Source organism: Lotus japonicus, chromosome 1 (assembly GCF_012489685.1).
Source record: "Lotus japonicus ecotype B-129 chromosome 1, LjGifu_v1.2".
Taxonomy (NCBI): domain Eukaryota; kingdom Viridiplantae; phylum Streptophyta; class Magnoliopsida; order Fabales; family Fabaceae; genus Lotus; species Lotus japonicus.
The window spans coordinates 109,503,062-109,524,562 of record NC_080041.1 but is presented as its reverse complement, the minus strand read 5'-3'; the positions used below and the strand labels follow the sequence as shown (position 1 = coordinate 109,524,562).

The window sequence follows — 21,501 nt, the reverse complement described above, 5'->3', positions numbered from 1 at the left end:
CAGTTTCAATTTAAGTATGCCAAAAATAGTTTGGATCTGTATTTGGAAACAGAAAAGAGTAACATTGGGCTTCCTTTAGTGGGCTATTTGGCTGTAACAGGATGGAACATTTTATTTTATTATTATTATTATCAGGAATTTCTTTTTTGTCCAAAAATAATCAGGAATTGCTTTTTATATGTCTTTTATTATTATTATTTATATACCATAGTCTCATCTTTTCACTTTTTAAGTTAACAAAAATAAGGTGTGTAAGGTGTATTTCTCATTTTATTGCGTGCATAATACAAGATCAAGAATTGGATCCAACATCACTGGTGTATGTAGAGCTAGATAATAGGGTAGCCAAAAACTGACTTCTGGACTAATAGATCGGGCTAAAAATGCATTTCATGTGGCCTATTAGGGGTGAGAATAGGCTAGGTTAAGGTAGACTTTGCGTAAATAGACCTAACCTGTTTTAAAATCTTAATACCTAAGCTTGGTCTGTGGCATGTCAAAGGCTTCTTTTTTGAGTCTGGTATGACCGTCCCGAAAGCCTGGTTTGGGCTGATAGCCTATTTAAAGGCTCGTTTCACAACAAGAGTCTTACATTTGCTAACAAACTTATGTGTAAAGAAGCTATCAAACGTATAAGCTAACAGGTTAAATTATACTAAAATATTTTTCAACGATCAGACTCATAATATTATAAGCTACTAGGTAGAGATGAAACTAAGCGAGATTATGTTGGTTTCTTAGAGTCGGAGAGCCAATTTAAAATCACACTTTATATTAAGGTATTTAAATACGCCATATATCTATTTTTAAATAGACTTATAACTTTGAATCATTATATAAGTCAATTTGCTTAAATATATAAAAATGTTAATAAGTATATAATCAAGATGTGGTAAAATATATTCACACTAATCATATTTACAATATGCTAGAAAAATACTAATCATATTTACTTATATAGGCTAGCCTACAAGGCTTACAAGGCTTGTTGAATGACTTGAGCCTAACTTTTTTTTAACTAAATAGGCTTTTCAAAAAGCCTTAGCCTTACCTATTTACCAATTTGGTCTGACCTGGTCTGAGCCTGTGGTAGGCTAGGCTATAGGCCCCTACGATCAACCTGACCTATTCCCACCCCTATGGCCTATTCTTGCTCGTCAAAGTTTGCCAAGAGGGAACCAACATCCAACACCTCATGTCCTAAATTGCTAGGTTTGTTAGGATTTCTTTCATTGGGCTGAGTTTTTGGGCTCGTTGGTGATGGGCTTGGTGGCTTTGGGCTTGCAAGTTGTTTTTATTTAATCTCTTTTAGCTAACTGTGTTTAGATGTACAAAGGAGTCATGTGCTTAAATGTAATAGAACTTTCTTGTAAGTTTATCACTTTAATGTGTACTGCAGTTAGCAGGCCTAATTGTGTTGCTTGAAAATTTGTATGGGCTCTGTAGAAAAGGCTGGATGTTTGGCTCTTGTAGCTTTGTACTAGGCATGACCTTTTCAATTAATGAAACTATCCCCATTGACAAATAAAAAAAACCAAGTCACCCTCATTTTTTTTTGTCAAAAGTCACTCTCATTTGGTATCACATTTTGATGAGAAGAGAGAAATCTAAGAGCATCTCCAATGCTAATTCTCATTTCTTAGTTCTTAGCACTATTCATGTGGGCCCGTATTGTCACATGTGCTTAAGCAACTCTCAAGCAATTTTGCATTCAACCATGAGTTCTTACTTCTTAGTTCTTACCATTATTCATTTGGTCTCACCAACCACATTATTTATACTTTTTATTTTCATAAAGTAAAAAACAAAACTCATAAAGTAATAAAGTAATTTGGATAAGAGAGAAATAATTAATATTTTAAGCTAAGAACTCAAAAGTAAAACTCCTTATATAAGGGTGAATGGTCACTTTCGTCCCTAAAGTTACAGGTGTCGGGCATTCTAGTCCATATTCTATGAAAATGTTGTCCGTGGTCCCTGAAGTTGTAAAACGTCAATCACGTTAGTCCCTGCCTTGACTCCCGTCAGTAAACGTTAATGAGAATGATGATTTGGCACGTTAAGTGCCCTAATGGACTTGCCACGTGGATTTAAATATTGGGAATATTTTTTGGAAAACTTAAAAACTTTCAATTTAGTCCCTGACCAAAATCTCTAAATCAGAAAAGCTTAATTTCTTCATCATCTTCTTCCTTCTCATCATTTTACCCAGAAAAAAACAATTCCAAAAACATCTCCACCCAAAGATTCTCACTTAAAAAACAACCCAATTAATCTTTTCATCTTTTCTATGATGCATCTTCTTCTGTCAGAGACTAAAATGCAGATCAACATTTCCCCTGAACCTGAAACCCCTCACTCTTTCTCTCTCCACATTCTACATCTAATTACAAAACAAAATAGAAGGATAATTCAGTGGTATATACTATTATGAGGGAGAGACGCATCACCAGAAGGAAGATAATCAAATTTTATGAAACCCTCTCGTTTCTTCCCTCTCCCTTTATGATATTGCCAATACACCTGGTGTTGCAGCCGATGCCAGCCACATCAACACTAGATCTGAGGTACCCATTTGCGATTTTCCTCAAATGTCCCAAATATTAAAGGGTTCTTTGTAAAGTTGCAAGCTTTGCTTCATTTTGATACTGTAGTGGTCTCTTTATGTGGTAGGCTAATAAAACATTTTTGTTGAGTTTTCCTTTTTTAAAAGGAAAATGGAATCTTGAGGAAAGATGAATTTTGGGTTGTTTTTTAGGTGAGAAAATGAAGATTTTTATTTAGTCTTTGAGGTGGAGATTTTTGGGTTGTCAATGGCATGCTGTAACTATAATGTTTCTTGTGTTGTTAAAGAAGAAGAGAGAGGGTATTGAATCTGGTTGTTACTTTTCCTCTCTTCACCACCCACTTTCTCCCCCTTCTAATTCTTACCTTCGTCTCTTTATTTTGTTCTTTTTATTGCAAATCTGGTTGTTCTTTTTATTTCCTGAACATGCCCAAAATATTTATTGGATTGGGGTTGCTTCAAAGTTTGGATATTTCAAGATTTGGTCGAAGAAGATGGAAGAAGGGGATGGATTTTATGGGTTTGGTTGAAGAAGATGGAAGGAGGAGGTTGAAGATGTATCAGAGGAAAGATAAAAAGATTTGGGTTGTTTTTTAAGTGAGAAGATGAAGATTTTTGTTTAATCTTTAACGTGGAGATGTTTCTAGAATTGATTTTTTCTGGGTAAGATGATGAGGAGGAAGAAGATGATTGAGAGATTGAAGCTTTTCTGATTTGGGGATTTTTCCTAGGGACTAAATTGAAAGTTTTTAAGTTTTCCAAAAAAAATTCTCAATATTTAAATCCACGTGGCAAGTCCATTAGGGTACTTAACGTGTCAAATCATCCTTCCCGTTAACGTTTACTGACGGGAGCCAAGCCAGGGACTAACGTGATTGACGTTTTGCAACTTCGGGGACCACTGACGACATTTTCATAGAATAGGAACTAGAATGTCCGACGCCTGTAACTTTAGGGACGAAAGTGCCCATTTACATAAGAACTGAGTTCTTATTTTTAAAAACTAAGACCTCTATGCCAGCACCTCCAATGGTAAAGTTCTTAGTTCTTAGTTCTTAACTCAGAAAATAAGAACTAAGAACCTTGCATTGGAGATGCTCTAACATGGTTCGAACCCACTTTTTGCAAAGAAATGAGGGTGATGAGGGGTCCTTATTTATCATTTACACATCTATCCTTACTATTGGAACGATAAATTATGAATAATATATATTTTTGGGGTAAAGTGTATTTTAATATAAAATAATATTCTCTATTTTCTTTTTCTTTTTCTGTTCAATTAAATAAAGTGAGAGAACATCTATATCATTCTTTTCATCTATAAAACGACCTACAAAATTTATTATTTTTCTCATATATTTGTCTTACTCATTTTTTTTCTCATTCTATTTTCTTTCTTTCTTTTCTAAACCAAAAGGAGGTAATGATTCCCTAAGTTGATTCTTGTGTGAGCACATAGATCAGTATAAATACTTATATCATTATACACTCAAATAAATTAATACATCCAGATGATAGAAATATTTTTTTTTTGAAATAAGATGATAGAAAATATTGATAGGGGTTAATGGATACTGAATAGAAACATTATTAACCAAAAATATTTTTTTTGAAAGATATTAACCATAAATATTGATATTATGTTTATGCAAATCGCTTTATCAATTATGACCCTTGTTTTTTGGTCAAAGCTCTATGAACCTAGGACGGCAACACCTGTGCTCTGTTTTATTCCAAACATTGTAGTTAACGTGACAGGATAAAAAAGAGGCTGCTCTGTTCATTTGCCTCCATTTCAACTATATATTATATCTCCAACTAATTAAACCAACGATTCATGATGTGATGCACGTTTCGACCTCTAACTTGTTTTCGTCTCTAATGAGATCACGTTACAAGTAGAGGCTCCATTATGCTCACCTACTATGCTGTCTAGCACAGAAAATAAAATGTACCAAAATAGAATCATTATATTTGAGGTTAGTGGAGCAAAGCGCTAGTAAAGATAGTAAATAAATTAAACTTTCCTCTAAATTATTGGTTTAACATGAATTAATGTGTGTTTAAATTTCAATTAAACACATACTACGTAACTTATCAATTTGTGCCGCAAATAGAAAGCTTATATATATCCTTAAAATTTACAAGATCTATTAAATTTAGTAAGATGTTCAATAAATTAGGAGTGAGTTTCATTAATTTCATAAACACATAACTTTGACCAACAAAGTCTAGTGAAAAGCCCATAAAAAAATGAACACATGATTTTAACCAATAAAAACATGTTGGAAAGATAATATTAAAAAGCATTGCTACAGTACACACACATAGGGAACATAAGTCCTCAAATGAAGATGGGAAACGCTCTAAATAGAGTGCAAGAAAATTGACACCCCAACAAAGGGACCAGCATTGCAGTCAGTGAGTTGCTGGGTTTGTTTGGTTTGGTCGCAGGTGAGGTGAGAAACGAAGCAGCATTTATATGTGTTGCATTGCATTGCATGGTGCCTTTGGTTAGTTAGTTACATGTTTTGGTTTTCAGATCGTGGGTCGTTATAGTTATTGAAGCCTATTTTCACTCTTGTACCATCACCACTCTTGTCATTCACAAAAATACAAAACTTTCAACATCTGCCTCCTCTCCTCTGTTTTTTGCTCTCAACTTTGTCGTACCGGCCTCTCTAAGATCTATTCTCATTCTGGGTTCTGTGTATCTCTACTCAGAGTCTTCAACTTTGAAGCATTTCTGAGTACTAGAGGTAGTTAACTGCCATTCAGGTTCCATGTATCAAATTCTCAAGAGAAGAGAAATATATGTATGCATGAGTAGATTTCAGTTTTTGTTTTTGGACCCAATTGTGAGTGACTGTGTACTGTTTATTAGAGGAGGGTGAAGTGGAAGGGATGTTCAATCATCTATCTTCTTCACTTTTCAAAAGTCTTCATGATGTTAATGCCTACAAGCAAAAACTGACATCTTATTCATGATAAAGTTTAATTAGTTAGTATTCTACTATTCTGTAATGTCTTTGGTCTTTCTAAAGTTAGTTTCCTATTGCTGTTATTTTCTATTTATGATCTTAAATTAATGCGTGGTGGTTGCCTTTGTTCATTATTTGCTTCTTGTAGCAATTGCTCAAATTAATGGCTTAGTATTTATTTTCCTAATTGCCAGCTATTTTCCTGTATCTATCTTGCATTTTAGGAAAGCATTAATAACTTCAACAATTTAACTACCACATCACTTTTCCTTTTTTCCTTTTTTACTTTTTGAAGTGAGAAATGGGGGTTGTTGCTGGAGAAGGGCTAGTCAAATGGGAGAAGATGGAAGGAGTGGGTGGCTGTGAAGAGAAAATTCTGGTGTTAGTCAGGCTGAGGCCTTTGAGTGAGAAGGAAACTGTTGTGAATGAAGTGGCAGATTGGGAATGCATCAATGACACTACCATCTTATACCGAAACACACTCCGGGAAGGTTCCACATTTCCCAGTGCCTACACATTTGGTAAGCAAATGTCTATTTTTTTTCTTTATATGAGTATTACATTGACATGAATTGGGATCTTAGAGCTAGTGTTTGATTCAGTGTATATATATATATGTGTGTGTGTGTGTGTGTGTGGTATCACATTCCCTAACCTTGAGAAAATGTTTAGTTGTTTTGCTTAGGCTTTCTGTGCTGAACCTGAGATGCACTTTTTCTAGTTTTCCTGGATCCAACTTGTGAAAGTATTTGATTGAATTGGTAATACAATCATTTGATGGTTCTTTCTTGGTTTGTTTGGATGAATCAATTGGCCTTATATGCAAAGGTGCCAATTCCTGTTATTTCCTTTCTCTAATTTTATAAATGACCTTAATTTGCAATACTCCATAATGCACTTTGCTTAGATTTTATAATGGTTGTGTTAAACTAATGTTGATTAAGACTTAGTTTATCAGAGGAATGTTTCTGAGTTTTGGTTATGATTTGGTTGTAGACAGAGTATTTCGGGGTGATTGTTCCACCAAGCAGGTATATGAGGAAGGGGCCAAAAACATTGCTCTTTCAGTTGTTAATGGGGTTAACTGTAAGTTAATATTTGTTTTTTGCTGGCTAGTTTCTTATAACCAGTTTCCCACATAACCTTCTTAGTTTTGATTCAATTTATGCATTAATATATTTTTTCAGCAAGTATTTTTGCATACGGGCAAACAAGTAGTGGAAAGACATACACGATGATTGGAATAACTGAATATGCTGTAGCAGATATTTTTGACTACATAAACAAGGTAATTGAACTGCTAACTTATTGATCAACATTTTTAATCTCTTAATATTTCTTTTCACCACAGCTCTTGTTTTTTTTATATTACAAGTCTCTTATTGACACAAGGTTGTTGCTATTACATTTTTAGCATGAAGAAAGAGCATTTGTATTGAAGTTCTCAGCAATTGAAATTTACAACGAAATTATTAGCGACCTCCTTAGCACTGAGAACACTCCACTAAGGTTGCGTGATGATCCTGAGGTAAATGCATTCTATACTAATTACATTGAGGAGCAAAGGAGGTCGTTTATTTAGTTGTTTCCTGATTTTTCAGAAAGGACCTGTCATAGAGAAACTTACTGAGGAAACTCTACGGGACTGGGTGCATTTGAAAGAGCTATTATCATTCTGTGAAGGTAATGGAATTTGCATAACTTTCTTGACATAGGTTGGTTTATACCATTACATTCCCCCTTTTTTTTGCAGCACAAAGACAGGTAGGGGAGACATACCTCAATGAAAAGAGTTCTAGATCACATCAGATTATCAGATTGGTGTGTGCCTTTCCCCTTCTGCGAAAAATATTGTATTTTATATAATTTACTTGACTTTTGTTAATGGGGTTGTGACTTGCAGACAATTGAAAGTTCTGCCAAAGAATTTTTAGGTAAAAGCAACTCAGCCACCCTGGCAGCTAGTGTGGTATGTTTAAGTTTCCAAATTCTTCATCTTGTTCAGGACATAAAATGCTTAGAAGATTTGATAATTTATTTTCTCTTTCTTTTATCTGCAGAATTTTGTTGATTTGGCAGGGAGTGAGCGTGCATCTCAGGCATTATCAACTGGGTCTAGACTGAAAGAAGGTTGTCATATAAACCGGAGTTTACTCTCTCTTGGAACGGTCATTCGTAAGCTTAGGTATTATGTGCTACACTTTCTATTAAGCATTTTGGATTTATAAACTTACCAGTTTCCATTGACTGTTATTATGTGCTGGAATGCAGTAAGGGAAGACAAGGATACATTAATTACAGAGATTCTAAGTTGACACGCATACTGCAGCCTTCCTTAAGTGGAAATGCTAGAACAGCCATCATTTGCACTTTAAGTCCTGCACGGAGCCATGTCGAGCAAACTAGGAACACACTTCTTTTTGCTTGTTATGCAAAAGAAGTGACTGTTAAAGCACAGGTAAATGTAGTGATGTCTGATAAGGCCTTGGTCAAGCAGCTGCAGAAAGAAGTGGACAGATTAGAGAGTGAGTTGAGAATTCCCGGTCCTCCTTCCACCAACTGTGATTGTGCAGCAATGTTGAGAAAGAAAAATCTTCAGATAGAAAAGGTCATGATCTGCTTTTAGAGTTCATATGATATTTTGTTTGTGTTGATTGACATGTCTTGACATGGAAGATGGAACTATAAAGATAGAGATTTAGAACTTTGTATGCTAAACTCTCTTTTCTGATTAACTGTTAATGAACAAAACTTAAGGCCTAAACAGTTTATATATCCTAATTACTAAAAAGGGTATTGTCATTTTTTCTATTAGATTTTAATATTTTATATCATAACTACAACTGTTTTTGTGGTCAGTGATACATCTTTATTCTTTGTCATGTTACATTTTTTGTTACTCATCATTGTATGTTGATAACATGGGTTTCAATTGTTCAGATGGAGAAAGAGATTAGGGAGCTAACCAAGCAACATGATCTTGCTCAATCTCGTGTTGAGGATTTGCTGCGCATGGTTGGAAACAATCAGAAATGTGGACAAGTAATTTCTATTTTCTAATTTGTGAAAATTCTATCTATCATGTATAAGAGATTATGCTTCTAAATTTTGTTTAAATTAGCAGGAAAGGGTAGATACCTGGGAAGATGACAATTCTGTGTCAGAGTCATCAAGCATTTATCACCCTCATTTGCGCATTAAAGAATATCATAATCCTCACTATAATGAAGACAGCATAAGTAATCCTGATGGTAAGTCATTTCTTCTCTCCACCAGTTGTAAATATATCCCGTTTGGATACAGACTAAAGGGCACTTATTGGAGCTTGTCTACTAGAAAAGGCACTCGATAAACTCCATTAAGTGCTCTTTGATCCCCATCAGACTCAGTCTGATCTGGTCATTGTTAAATTTTTCTTGTACAGAAAACGCTGATGATGAATCCTGCAAAGGAGTTCAATGTGTTGGGTTGGAGGAATCAAGTAGAGATGACCTGGAATACCCTGACCCTTCAGCAAGTTACAATGGAGTGTCAGCATTGCCATTGCTTGAAGTCGAAAATATAATAGACCAGGAACATAGGGAAGGGATACAGAACCAAGACAATTCAACATATAGTGTGCATGATCAAAGACCCCATGATGCACAATTGAGTAATGAATCTCTTGGATGTTCTTACCCTGATGAACAATCTCTACAGGCTATGTCAGCATCAGTGTCAAATTTTAGGAATCTTAAATTAACAAGGAGCTGGAGTTGTAGGGAACATTACACGACAAGTTCTAGTGAGAAAGAAGGAGAAATAGAGAGGACTCCAGCCATTGATTTTGAAAGATGCTTCCCTGGAAGACCAGATGGTTTGCGGAGAAAGTTCCTTCCATTAACTTATGATTCTCCCTCAAAATTGTCTATGAATGGTTCCCCATCTTCAAGGGGAAGTCCTTCTGTGGATGAGTTAAGAACCGACAGTATCAGAACAACTGCAAGTGGGGATATAACTAGCATCCAAACTTTTGTCGCCGGGATGAAGGAAATGGTTAAACTAGAGTATGAGAAGCAGTTTGTTGATGGTCAGGTGCAAATAAATCATTTCATCTCCTTCCTTAATTCTTAAAATTTAAGAAAACTTGTAGATCTATTAGTTTCCTTTGAAGTAAAAGAAACTGTTCATACAAATGTGATTATATTATTAGAATTATGTGTACTTATGGCTTCATGAGTATGTAGTTTTACTCTATCACTTTTGTGGATTTAGTTCATCTGAGGTGATGAGTGCGCCTTAAAGGATAAGAAGTAGAATAAAAAATCAATAGTCAAGATTTTATCAATGTCTTAGTTTCTTATACATGTATTCATTCTATCACAATCTCAAATCATTGATACTTGTACCAGACATGGAGAATGAGTTCACATAATCCTATCAATGTTTCATTTTATGCTTTTGGAAATTCATTATTAACATTGGGGCAGGGTGATATTGACTAAATTTTACTTTCTGAGCTGTAGGATCAGCAGACAGAGGTAAAAACATATCACAAGAGTATGAAAGATATAGGTGTAGATCCAATGTTAGAGGCAGCTGGGAGTCCTTTAGAGTGGACTCTAAAATTCAAGAAGCAGCAAAAAGAGATAGTTGAACTGTGGCAAACCTGCAGTGTCTCATTGTTCCACAGGACCTACTTCTTTCTTTTGTTCAGGGGTGATCCAACTGACTCTATTTACATGGAGGTGGAACTTAGAAGACTATCTTTCCTCAAAGGAAATCAGACTGAGAAGGGTGGTCAGACAGTCACATTAACTTCAAGGTTCTCCCTTTTCTCTGTCACTTGTGTATTTACTTGACCATACACTATTCTTGCTTTAGTTACATAGCCGTCACATCGATGAAATATTTTTCAGTACTACATGAGTATTGAATAGTCCATCTTCATAAAAGTAGTTTTAAGTGACAATTTTTTTCTATTTAATATAAAATAAAAAATGGAAAGCTAACCATACATGGTTAGATGTCACTGACTATTCTAATGAGAGGAGTACCTAGGAATATTGTAGATTTTTCCCATGTTGACCAACATGTTTGCATTTGCATTTGTATTTGTAATCACAAGAATCGCGGATTTCATGCTTCTGAAATATGCAATTCTCCTGCCAGATCCAATTCTTCAGTGATTTCTAAACATACGCATGTATTGAAATGAGGATTGCCAATGGATAATTTATTTTTCTGTTTAATGGGAAACCAAGAGTATGTTAAGTAGTGCATCATGTAGAAATTTATCTCATATCATGTGTGTGGCCTTAAGTGCTCATGTGTGCTTCTTGGGACATGTTTGTGTGGGGAAACAGTGTGAAGGGTCTTCGTCGGGAGAGAGATGTGCTTGCGAAGCTCATGCAGAAAAGATTAACAGAGGAAGAGAGGAAAAATCTGTTCAAGAAGTGGGGCATTGCATTGGATTCAAAGCGCAGGAGGATGCAACTGGTGAACCGGTTATGGAGCAACACTGATATCGACCACATCACGGAGAGTGCTGCCATTGTCGCAAAGTTAGTCAGGTTTAAAGAGCAAGGTAAGGCCTTGAAGGAGACATTTGGACTTAGCTTCACACCCCAGCACTCACGTCGGATATCACATTCCTGGAAAAGTAGCAGGGTGTCTCTGTTTTAGGCCTTGTGTTCATTCTTTTATCAATGGAAATGGAACAATCGCCTCCATGGACTAGAGAGATTGAATGAATTGTATTGTATTATATTATATTATATAACCTCACCGTTATGTTAGTAAAAAACAAACTGAATCCGCCTATATGTTCCTGGTGTACTCCTAACACTTAAGGAATGTGATAATGCCTGTGAATTTTCATCCTTAAACTCTTGGCAAAAAGACAATTCTCCTAGTCAAGCAGATAGTGGCATGTGACAGGATATGGGATGGTATTGGTATATAATATATTTTCATGAACATGATGACAAAGGGAACCTCTTCCATAAATTGAACACGGCTGAAGGAGAGTTCACAATCAGGAGAGAAGGAACCTCTACATTCATCAAGGTGTTCATCAGTTTAGATCGACATGACATGTCTCCTCCATAATTATATGACTGTGTAAATAAATTTTAAACACATGTACAGTTACATGCCACCTATCTTACCTTTTTATTCCTTTCCAGTTTCTATTTAATTTATAATTCAATAAAATAGTAAATTATTTTTTGTAGACAATTGGAGGGTGTGGAATTGGTGCAATTGCATTGCTGCCTTGCACCATCTTAATCAAGCACCGTTGGTTAAAACTAATATTTTGTTATTAGACATTTTTTTAGTTATTAGACATTTAGCCTATTTAGTTTGTCTGTTTTCTATTTTCATTTTCACTAAAAACAGAAAATATGACTTAAAACAGGCCTGTTTAGTTTGTCTGTTTTCTATTTTCATTTTCACTAAAAACAGAAAGTATGGTAGAAAACATATTTAGTTTGATTTTTGAAAACATTTTCAAAAAAGGAAATATTATCTAAAATAGGCTGATTTGTGAAAACAAAAATCATCATTTTCTCTATTTCCAATTATGAAAACGCGGTGGTAAGGTGGTAAGTATATAAACTTTTAGCTAAAACTTATATTTGTTCGTTATAAGTGCTTTCTAGTCACGGGGTTCAAATATGTGAGGTGCAAACATATCAGGGCCTGTTTGGGACAGCGGTGAGGAGCGGTGGAAATGTGCGTTGGGGGAGAAGCTATAACTTGGAGCGTCCTGTTTTCAGCGTTGGCAACGTGCGTTTGGGGCCTCCAACACCCACCCAAACAGGCACTCAGTTCCTTTATTTTTAATTTTTTATGCACAACAGATCACACCAGGTTTGACAGGAATTTTTTTTGGAAATCATGAGGCCATCGAGATTCGAGTGTTCACTGTAGAAATAAAAGTATACAAAAAACCAGGTTACGTACATATATTAAAACGTTTTATGTACCAGGTTTATATATACTACTACATGTTTATAGAAAAAACCTTTTACGTACATATATTAAGACATGCATTATAAAATAGATAAATGTGAGAGAGTGAAAAACGATTCTAACAACTTTCTGTTAAATAGATAAATGTACCTTTCACATATTAATACAAGACTTTAGACGGTTTACTAATCAGCCTCAACTATTCAACATGGAACTTGGGCCCTCACATAATAAGCCCAATACACAAGGTCTAAGCCCAATCAGAAACCCAAACCAATATACTAACACTAATACACTAACACCTTCCCTTAAACCGAACTTAATATCTGTAATTCAGTTAGAGTTATACAACATTTATACCAATCCTCTTCCCTTAAACCGAACTTAATATCTGTAATTCAGTTAGAGTTATACAACATTTATACCAATCCTCATGTAATTCAACATATCTGCACATGCCCAACTCTCTTCTTAGTCTCACAAAGGTATCCACCTTAAGTGGCTTAGTCATGATGTTTGATCTTTGCTCATCTATACTGCAATAAACCAGCTCAATCTTCTCACTTTGACTAAATCTCTTAGAAAATCAATGTGCTTACTCCTACCATGCATAACAGGATTCTTTGACAGTTTTATGGCTGAGCTACTATCACAAAAAATTCTTGAACCCTTGCTTTGAGGTAAACCAAGTCTTTCAAGGACCCTCCTTAACCAAATGCACTGGCATGCACATAAGGAAGCTGCAAGTGGTAGAAAGATTTACCACTGATTGTTTCTTAGAGCCCCAAGCAATTGCACCATTCCAAGAAGGAAAATATAGCCTGAGGTGCTCCTTCTGTCATCCATGTCCCCTGCATAGTCGCTATCAGTAAATGCTACAAGTTCCTCTAATCATTCCTTGCTGTAAAATATACCCCAGTCAGTGGTACCACACAGATATCTGAAAATTCTTTTCACCGCTTGAAGATGATGTTTAGTAGGCTTTTCCATAAATATACTCACTAGACAAACAACATACATGAGGTCAGGTATTGTGGCAGTAATATACATCAAACTTCCTACCATCTGTTTGTATTGAGTAGCATCAACCTCAAGTCCTCCCTCTCTCTTAGTCAGATTGCTCCCAAGCACCACTGGATTGCGAACAGGATTATTGTTCTGCATGCCAAACTTGTCCAGAATCTCCTTAGCATACTTCCCTTGACTTGTAAAAATGCTTGTTTAATTCTGCACAACTTCCACACCAAGGAAATAACTCATTTTACCAAGATCACTCATATCAAACTCTCCTTTCATAGACCTTTTAAAAGCCTCAAACATTGTCACACTATTTCCAGTGAAAATGAGATCATCAACATAAAGACTAACAATCAGAATCATACAATCTTTATCACATTTGACAAACAATGTGTGCTCAGATGGGCATTTGACAAAGTTTTCCCTCTGAAAGTAAGACTCTATCTTGTTGTACCAAGCTCTAGGAGCTTGTCTTAGCCCATAAAGAGTCTTCTTGAGAATATAAACCTTGGATTCTTCACCTTTCTTCTGATATCCCAAAGGTTGATCAACATAAACCGTCTCACTCAATTCACCATGAAGGAATGCACTCTTAACATTAAGTTGATACACTTCCCATCTTCTTATAGCAGCAAGGGCTAAAATTCTCTAATGTGGTATCCCACCTAGCCACAGGAGCAAAGACCTCAGTAAAGTCAACCCCATGCTGCTGGACATACCCCTTTGCCACAAGTCTAGCCTTGTATTTCTCAACCTCCCCTTTTTCATTATACTTAGTCTTGAAGACCCACTTAACTCCAATGCTTCTAGCTTCAGCAGGTAAGGTAACAAGGTCTCATGTATTATTTTTCTCAATAGACTCCATTTCTTTATCCATATCCCTTCTCCATTTTACATCTCTTACTGCTTCTTGGAAAGACATAGGATCTGCCGAGGGAGCAAAAACAGAGAAACTAAAGTCCTCACTGTCTAGCTCATCACCTGGAACAAACTCCTTCATACAGTTAGGTTGACTTATATATCTTTTTTCTCTCATATCCCTTGCCACTGAACTTTTTGGCCTTTCAATGTTGGAATCCTTTATGACATTTGGTTCTCCATCTGACTCTCTATCATCAGGTGCTGGAGAAGTTAAGGGATCTGCTTGATTCTGCTGATCTTGGTGAATTACATTATCATGAATGGTTCTCTTATCCTCATCTCCAAGGTCAACCACATCTACCTCTTTCTCTTTTACCTTGTTCCAATTTCATTTTTCTGACTCATCGAACACTACATCTCTGCTTGTAATAATCTTCTTGGTAAGAGGATCAAAATGTCTATATGATTTTGACTCCTCACTTACTCCAAGTAAGACACACTTGATGCTCCTGCTGTCAAGCTTCTTCCTTTGGTTCTCGAGAATATGTACATATCCAGTACACCCAAACACCCTAAAGAAGTGAATCGAAGGCTTTACTCCATTCCATCCCTCCTCTGGAGTCATATCCTTTAAAGCTATTGTAGGACTTCTATTTTGTACATACACAACCCAATTTACTGCCTCAGGCCAGAACTCTTTTGACACTTCTTTCTCTGCTAACATACATCTAACCATGTTCATAAGAGTTCTTCTTTTCCTCTCTGCTACTCCATTCTGTTGTGGGGTGTAAGAGGCAGTTAATTGTCTCTTAATTCCATTATGACCACAGAACTGGTCAAAGTCAGTTGAGTTAAATTCCCCCTACCAGTTCTTAGGCATTCAATCATTTCACATTTCTCCTTTTTTGTAATAGCTTTGAATTTCTTATATGTGTCTAATGTAGAAGATTTCTTAGACAGAAAATATACTCATGTTTTTCTGCAAAAGTCATTAATAAAAGTGATGAAATACCTCCTTTTGCTATTGGACTCTGGTTGAATGGGACCACTGATATCAGAATGAATCAGTTGAAGTCTCCTCTAGGACTCTCCAAGTGCTCTTCTGAGGGAATGGATCCCTATGTTTCTTCCCCTTTAGGCAATCTCCACACACATTCCCTGAAGAATCCAGCATAGGCAACCCCTTAACCATGGACTTCTGAGCCAAAATTCTAAGGCCATTCAACTCTAAATGGCCATATCTTCGATGCCATAAATCGGTTATGTCACCACTAGTTGGTTTGTAGCGGGAGGGAGAGAGGACATTTGCTAAAATTGCAAGCATCCTGTTAGAAGACATCTTGGACTGCATGATGAGACCCTTCTCAGGATGATAGACTCTGCACCCATTTCCCTGAAACACCACATGCAACCCCTTCTCTTGCAACTGTCCAAATGTCCAATACTCAGCAGGTTGTTCTTTAACTCTGGTATGAAGTATACTCCAGTAACAATCTTATTCAACCCACCTATTTGCAATTTTATATCCTTTTTTCCTTTCACAAGCATCTTAGAGTCATCTCCCAGTTTCACAGTTTTAGAGAACCCTTCATCTCATTCAGAGAACCATTCCATAATACCACACATGTGGTTGCTACAACCAGAATCTAAGAATCATACCTTCTTCTCTGCATATCCCTCCTTCAATCATGAGTGTGCCATGAGTAGTAATTCCTCTTCATCATCATTCATCTCTGCATAATTTTCACTTTCTTCCCACTTTGGGCATTCATATTGGAAGTTGCCCAACTTATGACATTTATAGCATTCCACAATCTCCTTGTTGAAAGAACCTCTTCCTATGCCTCGACCACTTCTCTCAGTCCTTCCTCCTCTGCCTCTTCCTCCGAATCTGCCAAAATTGGAACCGGAACCAGAGTTTGAAACCTTCAGAGCTTGTTCATCTTCCTTGTACCCCTTCATTCTCTGTTCGTGGACTGCTTTTTAGTTGATCAACTGTGAAGGTACTCACATTGTTTGATTCCTCAATAGAACAAACAACGTAATTGAATCTTTCGGTCATAGACCTCAAGATTTTCTCCACTATCATAGTTTTTGTAACTGCCTCACCATGAATCTTCATCTTGTTGGCAATGACCATGGTTCTTGCAAAGTAGTTGTTGACTGCGTCTCCTTCCTTCATTCCAAGAACTTCAAATTCGCGACGTAGAGTCTGAAGTTGTGCCCTTTTCACCTTGCTAGACCCAAGACACTTCAATTTCATGGATTCCAAATACCCTTTGTCGTATCTCTGCAGAGAATCGTGTCCATGCTGCTATTCTCAATGGCTTGGAATAGGTAATTCTTGGCCTTGAGATCCTTCAACTTGGAATCTTCGTGTGCCTTGGTTTGTTATGGGGTTGGATTTTGAGGAAGAAGGCTGACTCCTTGTTCAATCAGATACCAATACTCCTCTGATTTGAGCAGGTTTTCCATGAGCATTTCCCAATGGTCATAGTACCCATCAAATTTGGGTACCGATGGCTGAAGAAAACTCGAGTTTTCTCGATCTGCCATGGCCAATTCTTGCCTTCTCGATTGCAAACCCCCTTTACTTTCTCTAGTTGCAATCACCTCTCGCTTTGTCTTCTATGAAGCAACGATAGCTCACCTCCTCCGATGATCGTCGTCTTCTACCCGTTCTTGGTGAAACTGTTGTTTTTGGTTCAGGCCCTTACGGAGCTCTGATACCAATTGTGAGAGTGAAAAACGATTCTAACAACTTTCAATTTTGCTGATTAACCACTCTAAATCTATTCAATGTACCTTTCACATATTAATACAAGACTTTAGGTTGTTTACTAACACAATCCTAATCAGCCTTAACTATTCAACATGGAACTTGGGCCCTCACATAATAAGCACAATACACAAGGCCTAAGCCCAATCAGAAACCCAAATCAATATACTAACACTAATACACTAACAAAATTAACATAATTTATATGTATATTTTTTAAAAAATAAATATGTTATAGATATATTAATAATATTTGGTATTATTAATTTACATATATAAATATATCGGTATTATTCAAAAATTGATTTTATACTTTGTAATATGATAGTTCCAAATCTTTTGTAGAAATGGTTAAACCAATTTTGGAAACAGAAAATAGGAAATCAGACCAAACATGATTTCTAAATTTGAAAATTTGGAAAATGTAAACTATTTTTATAAAATAGAAAATTAAAACAGAAAATGTTTTCTCAAACCAAACAAGTTAGATAATGGTAAATGGAAATAAATAAACAAATAGAATATATTAATCAATTTAGAAATGCATTTTTCTATGTATTTTTTCTTTTGTCATTGACGAATGTAAAAGTTTTTGGGAGATTATATATAGCTAGACTAACACTTTATTGATACAATTTTTATGCACTAATAATTTAAAAAATAATATTTTCAATAAATAATTGTTTATGTTATTTAACTAACAATATCATCATGATCGATCATTTTTAGAATATATTAATTAATATATTTAGAAACAAACAAATCCTTTATTGATAATTATATATTAGCATTTTTATTACTTAATTTTAATTTGCTGCTATATATATTATTAATGATGGAATCAATTATTACAAAAAAATTAAAAATTTGAAACTAATTTATTAATGATATTCTAAAAGGTTTAATACATTAATTATTTTTCCATAAAAAATATTTATTATTTAATATTTAAATAATAAAACTATTGTTTTACAGATAAATAATAAAACTATTTGATGATACATTTAATAATTAATATTAACTTACCATACCGGTCTTTTTTTTAATCTACAAGGAACTTTATAAATTTTATGATAATGTTCACAACTAAACCTGCTAAAAAGTATTTTTAAATGATTTTTATTAAAAATTTATAAACGGTATGTATACGCACAATATTGATCCCAAGTGGTTTGGGTTCGAATCTCAACTCTTGCGAATAGAAAAAACTCATTGGTCAGCCCCCTACCACTTAGTGCGCTGACCGTGGGGCGAGAGATTAGTCTCACGACTGTCGACTGTGAGGATACTTTGGTCAAGACAAAAAAAAAAGAGTTATAAACAATGCATCCAATTTTGAATTCACTTCTTTGTCTTTTTTAAGGTCAATTCCCGCTTTCACTAATGCGAAACCCTAGCATTACATAAGTCATTATTCAAAAAAAGGCTCTAGGCCAACATAATCATCCTCAAAAAGGGCCAACAGAGCCTTGATCATAAACTAGTACAATTTAAAGCAATTGTAATACTAATGAACATTAAACAGTTGATAAAAAAGCTCCAACTCAGAGTCCCACCTACAATATTCGCACAAGTTAATATCATCATCATCATCTAGTAATGCCCAACTACCTCTCTTCACTCTCCACCCTTTACATGTGCTTTTAGAGTTGCATAGAGGGCTTTGATTGCGTCCCAACAATCTATTATTTTTCCACACAAAGTTCACTAATTGTTTCACTTTCTTTCTGGAGCCTACAACACACTTGGACATCCTCAGGAAACGCATATACTCAAGCCCCTGTTTTCTCAACTCATCATCTTCGGAACATAATAAAATCATACCACACACATACTTTGCTTCCTTGTGACCATTTTGAGCAGCTACCTTCAAGATCTCAAGACCATTAATCTTTCCATTTGGATTACCAAAATATTCTCGCAGTCCTTCTCGGTACAAGCTCTCCATGTTTCCACATTCCTTGCAGCGGTTTAAGAATGATGATGCTTTGTCATTAGGAAGCCATTGGATTAATGGGAATGTGTCCAAAGAAACTCTTTGTCAAACGTATCTATCTTCAGTAGCGTCAAGAAAAGACTTGCAACAACTTTTAATGGAGTGAAGGTCGCTGAAAGAGTGTGAGGCCACAGTTGCAACCACCTCAACTAGCAAGTCTCTTGGAAGCGTTTTTATGGTTGCGGTGGAGTAGGAACCTTTGCGAGTGCTTCGTCTCTTGGTCCTTGCCCACTTCACTAGTCTTGAATAGGTCATGGTTGAACAAGGTATTCACTTTAAGATTTAAAAAGAAAACTATGAGTTTAGGTGGTGATTTGACTATTATGTTTATTCACATATATATACAAGCATTAAAGTAAAAAGTTTACACCCTATTGCTACAGGAGAGAAAAAAAAGAAAATAATAGGAAGAGATTCGAAGGAAATGAGAAGAAAATAACCTGGAGTTGAAAACAAACAATCTCTCTATTGAAAATAGTGACTAGTAACAACGAATTTCACAAAAATAGATTCTCTCCAGCAAACGTCTCTATAGTTTTTCTCCTACGAAATTAAACCCTGACTACTGCTTTTTCTTTCCTCCTATTGCTTTTTCTATAGAAGTAGTGAGTCGCTTCATAACGTTATGCTTTATATATATGTGTATATCTTTGAGATAAGCATTTTAAAAATGAGAGAATGAAATTGATTCCTTTGCTCATTTTTGGAGAACGAAAGAAATTTAATTGACTAATTTAATCACATTCAATTATATGGTATATTTAAGATAATGGTTAAATATGGAAATAAACCAATAAAAATAGGATATATTAATTTAGAAATGCATTTTTGTATGTATTTTTTCATATGTCCTTAACAGAGTATAATCCTTTTTGGGAGATTATGGGTTGACCAACACCTTATTGATACAATATTTTATCTATTGATAATTTAAACAATATACGTTTCAATGAATAAATTTCTACATTATTTAACGAACCAAAAAATAATCATGAGGACCGTTTTTAGTATTTATAATTAATTAATATAATTAAAAACAAACCAACAACCTTTTATTAATAATTACTATATTAGAAAATTTATTACTTACTTAATTTTTCGCAAGCTATATATATATATAATATTTAATATTATTCATGATGAAATCAATTATTGCAAAAAATTTTAAAAAAATAAAATAATTCATTAATGATATTCTATAATTTTTAATATATATTATTTTTAAGATTTAAATAATAAAACTATTTGATGATAAATTTTATATTTAATATCAGTTACCTTTTTTCGTGTTTTCCGATGGAAAAAAAAAAGTTACCTTTTTTCGCCCGTCTTTTTTTAATCTGTGAGGAAGTTTATAATTATAATGATTGTACTTACTCTTATCGAACGACATATGATTTGCCAATGCTATTCAAACACATCTTATTCAATCCAACGGTATTTACTATTTAGTATTTACAAAAAAAATAGCTGTTAAAAAAAGTAGTATTTACAAAAAAAAAGTATACAAAAAAAGCATTAATAACAATTCTTAAATGAAAATATTAGTAAAACTGACTTTTCCGAACAATATTTGGATTGAGACGACTCTAGAGAGTTTAATGCGATATTATAAAATGACTTATTTACTGGTTTTGCGTCGGAATAAACACTTCCTCTTCGAAAAAAAACAAGTTAACAATTATTATTATTTTTTATAAGCAAATGTTAGTGGTTAGTTGTTAGTATGTTAGAAAATCCCTTCAAGATTCGAACCCTGGACCTTCCCCTCCCCAACCCTTATGTCCCCTAGCTCTTTCCACTTGAGCTAACCCTCGGGGACAACAATTATTATTTTTATGATATTTTATCATGATTATAGATTTCAATTATCGAAAATTTAATATTAGATAACCTTAATAATAATTCATACTAACGGTAAAAAAAAAGAAAAAAATATATGTTAATATAGAAATTTTAGTAGCAATATCAGCCATATCTCTTTGTGCTATCAGCAAGGATTCCAATCAACCGGCGAACTGACTAGCAAGGAAGGAGCGTCTTCGCCAGCCATGGCTCTGTGTTTACTAGAGTCCCCGCCCTCAGAGTTAGAGATTCTGATTTTGAGGGATCGTTTGGCTTTTCCTTAGTCTTTTATTTTGTTGTTAGTTTTTTGATATAAAAAAAAAACAAAATCAGCCATATTAGTAAAAAAAAATTGATGACAAATTCACATTTTTTTGAAAAATATTCAGTGGAATATACGAAAGCAAACCACTTTAGATACAAGGTGGAGCATTATCAGTGAGTCAAAAGTCAGATAAATAATGAGCTAGTGAGCTACTCTATGAGAAAATGACACATT

General features: G+C 34.8%; 2 protein-coding genes across 5 annotated transcripts; one reads left to right on the top strand and one right to left on the bottom strand.

Moving 5' to 3' along the window:
- Positions 1–2,177: 2,177 nt before the first annotated feature.
- On the top strand, positions 2,178–11,414 carry LOC130729111 (kinesin-like protein KIN-7E). 4 transcript variants are annotated; one of them, XM_057580743.1, is made up of 15 exons: positions 2,178–2,567; positions 5,843–6,068; positions 6,544–6,633; positions 6,735–6,835; positions 6,962–7,075; positions 7,149–7,230; positions 7,301–7,368; positions 7,451–7,516; positions 7,608–7,732; positions 7,819–8,155; positions 8,488–8,589; positions 8,672–8,798; positions 8,972–9,621; positions 10,053–10,351; positions 10,893–11,414. In XM_057580743.1, exons 2-15 carry the CDS (start codon positions 5,849–5,851, stop codon positions 11,209–11,211), a joined length of 2,700 nt encoding a protein of 899 aa, XP_057436726.1. In that variant the 5' UTR covers positions 2,178–2,567; positions 5,843–5,848; the 3' UTR covers positions 11,212–11,414. The 4 variants fall into 4 exon arrangements, with proteins under 4 accessions (XP_057436726.1, XP_057436723.1, XP_057436725.1 ...); XM_057580740.1 differs by lacking the exon at positions 2,178–2,567 and adding an exon at positions 4,881–5,025; XM_057580742.1 differs by lacking the exon at positions 2,178–2,567 and adding an exon at positions 4,888–5,020.
- A 7,254-nt stretch (positions 11,415–18,668) lies between these two features.
- On the bottom strand, positions 18,669–19,109 carry LOC130718651 (putative F-box protein At1g67623). The gene has a single exon (XM_057569275.1). It carries the CDS (start codon positions 19,107–19,109, stop codon positions 18,669–18,671), a length of 441 nt encoding a protein of 146 aa, XP_057425258.1.
- Positions 19,110–21,501: the final 2,392 nt, after the last annotated feature.

What these genes read in the sequence shown, in the direction of transcription:
- LOC130729111 (XM_057580743.1), top strand. Translation starts at nt 5,849, where the DNA reads ATGGGGGTTGTTGCTGGAGAAGGGCTAGTCAAATGGGAGAAGATGGAA. An exon ending in TTTTTGACTACATAAACAAG is followed by an intron (nt 6,836 to 6,961) that starts GTAATTGAACTG and finishes TTACATTTTTAG; the next exon opens with CATGAAGAAAGAGCATTTGT. An exon ending in CAGCATAAGTAATCCTGATG is followed by an intron (nt 8,799 to 8,971) that starts GTAAGTCATTTC and finishes TTTCTTGTACAG; the next exon opens with AAAACGCTGATGATGAATCC.
- LOC130718651 (XM_057569275.1), bottom strand. Translation starts at nt 19,109, where the DNA reads ATGGAGAGCTTGTACCGAGAAGGACTGCGAGAATATTTTGGTAATCCA.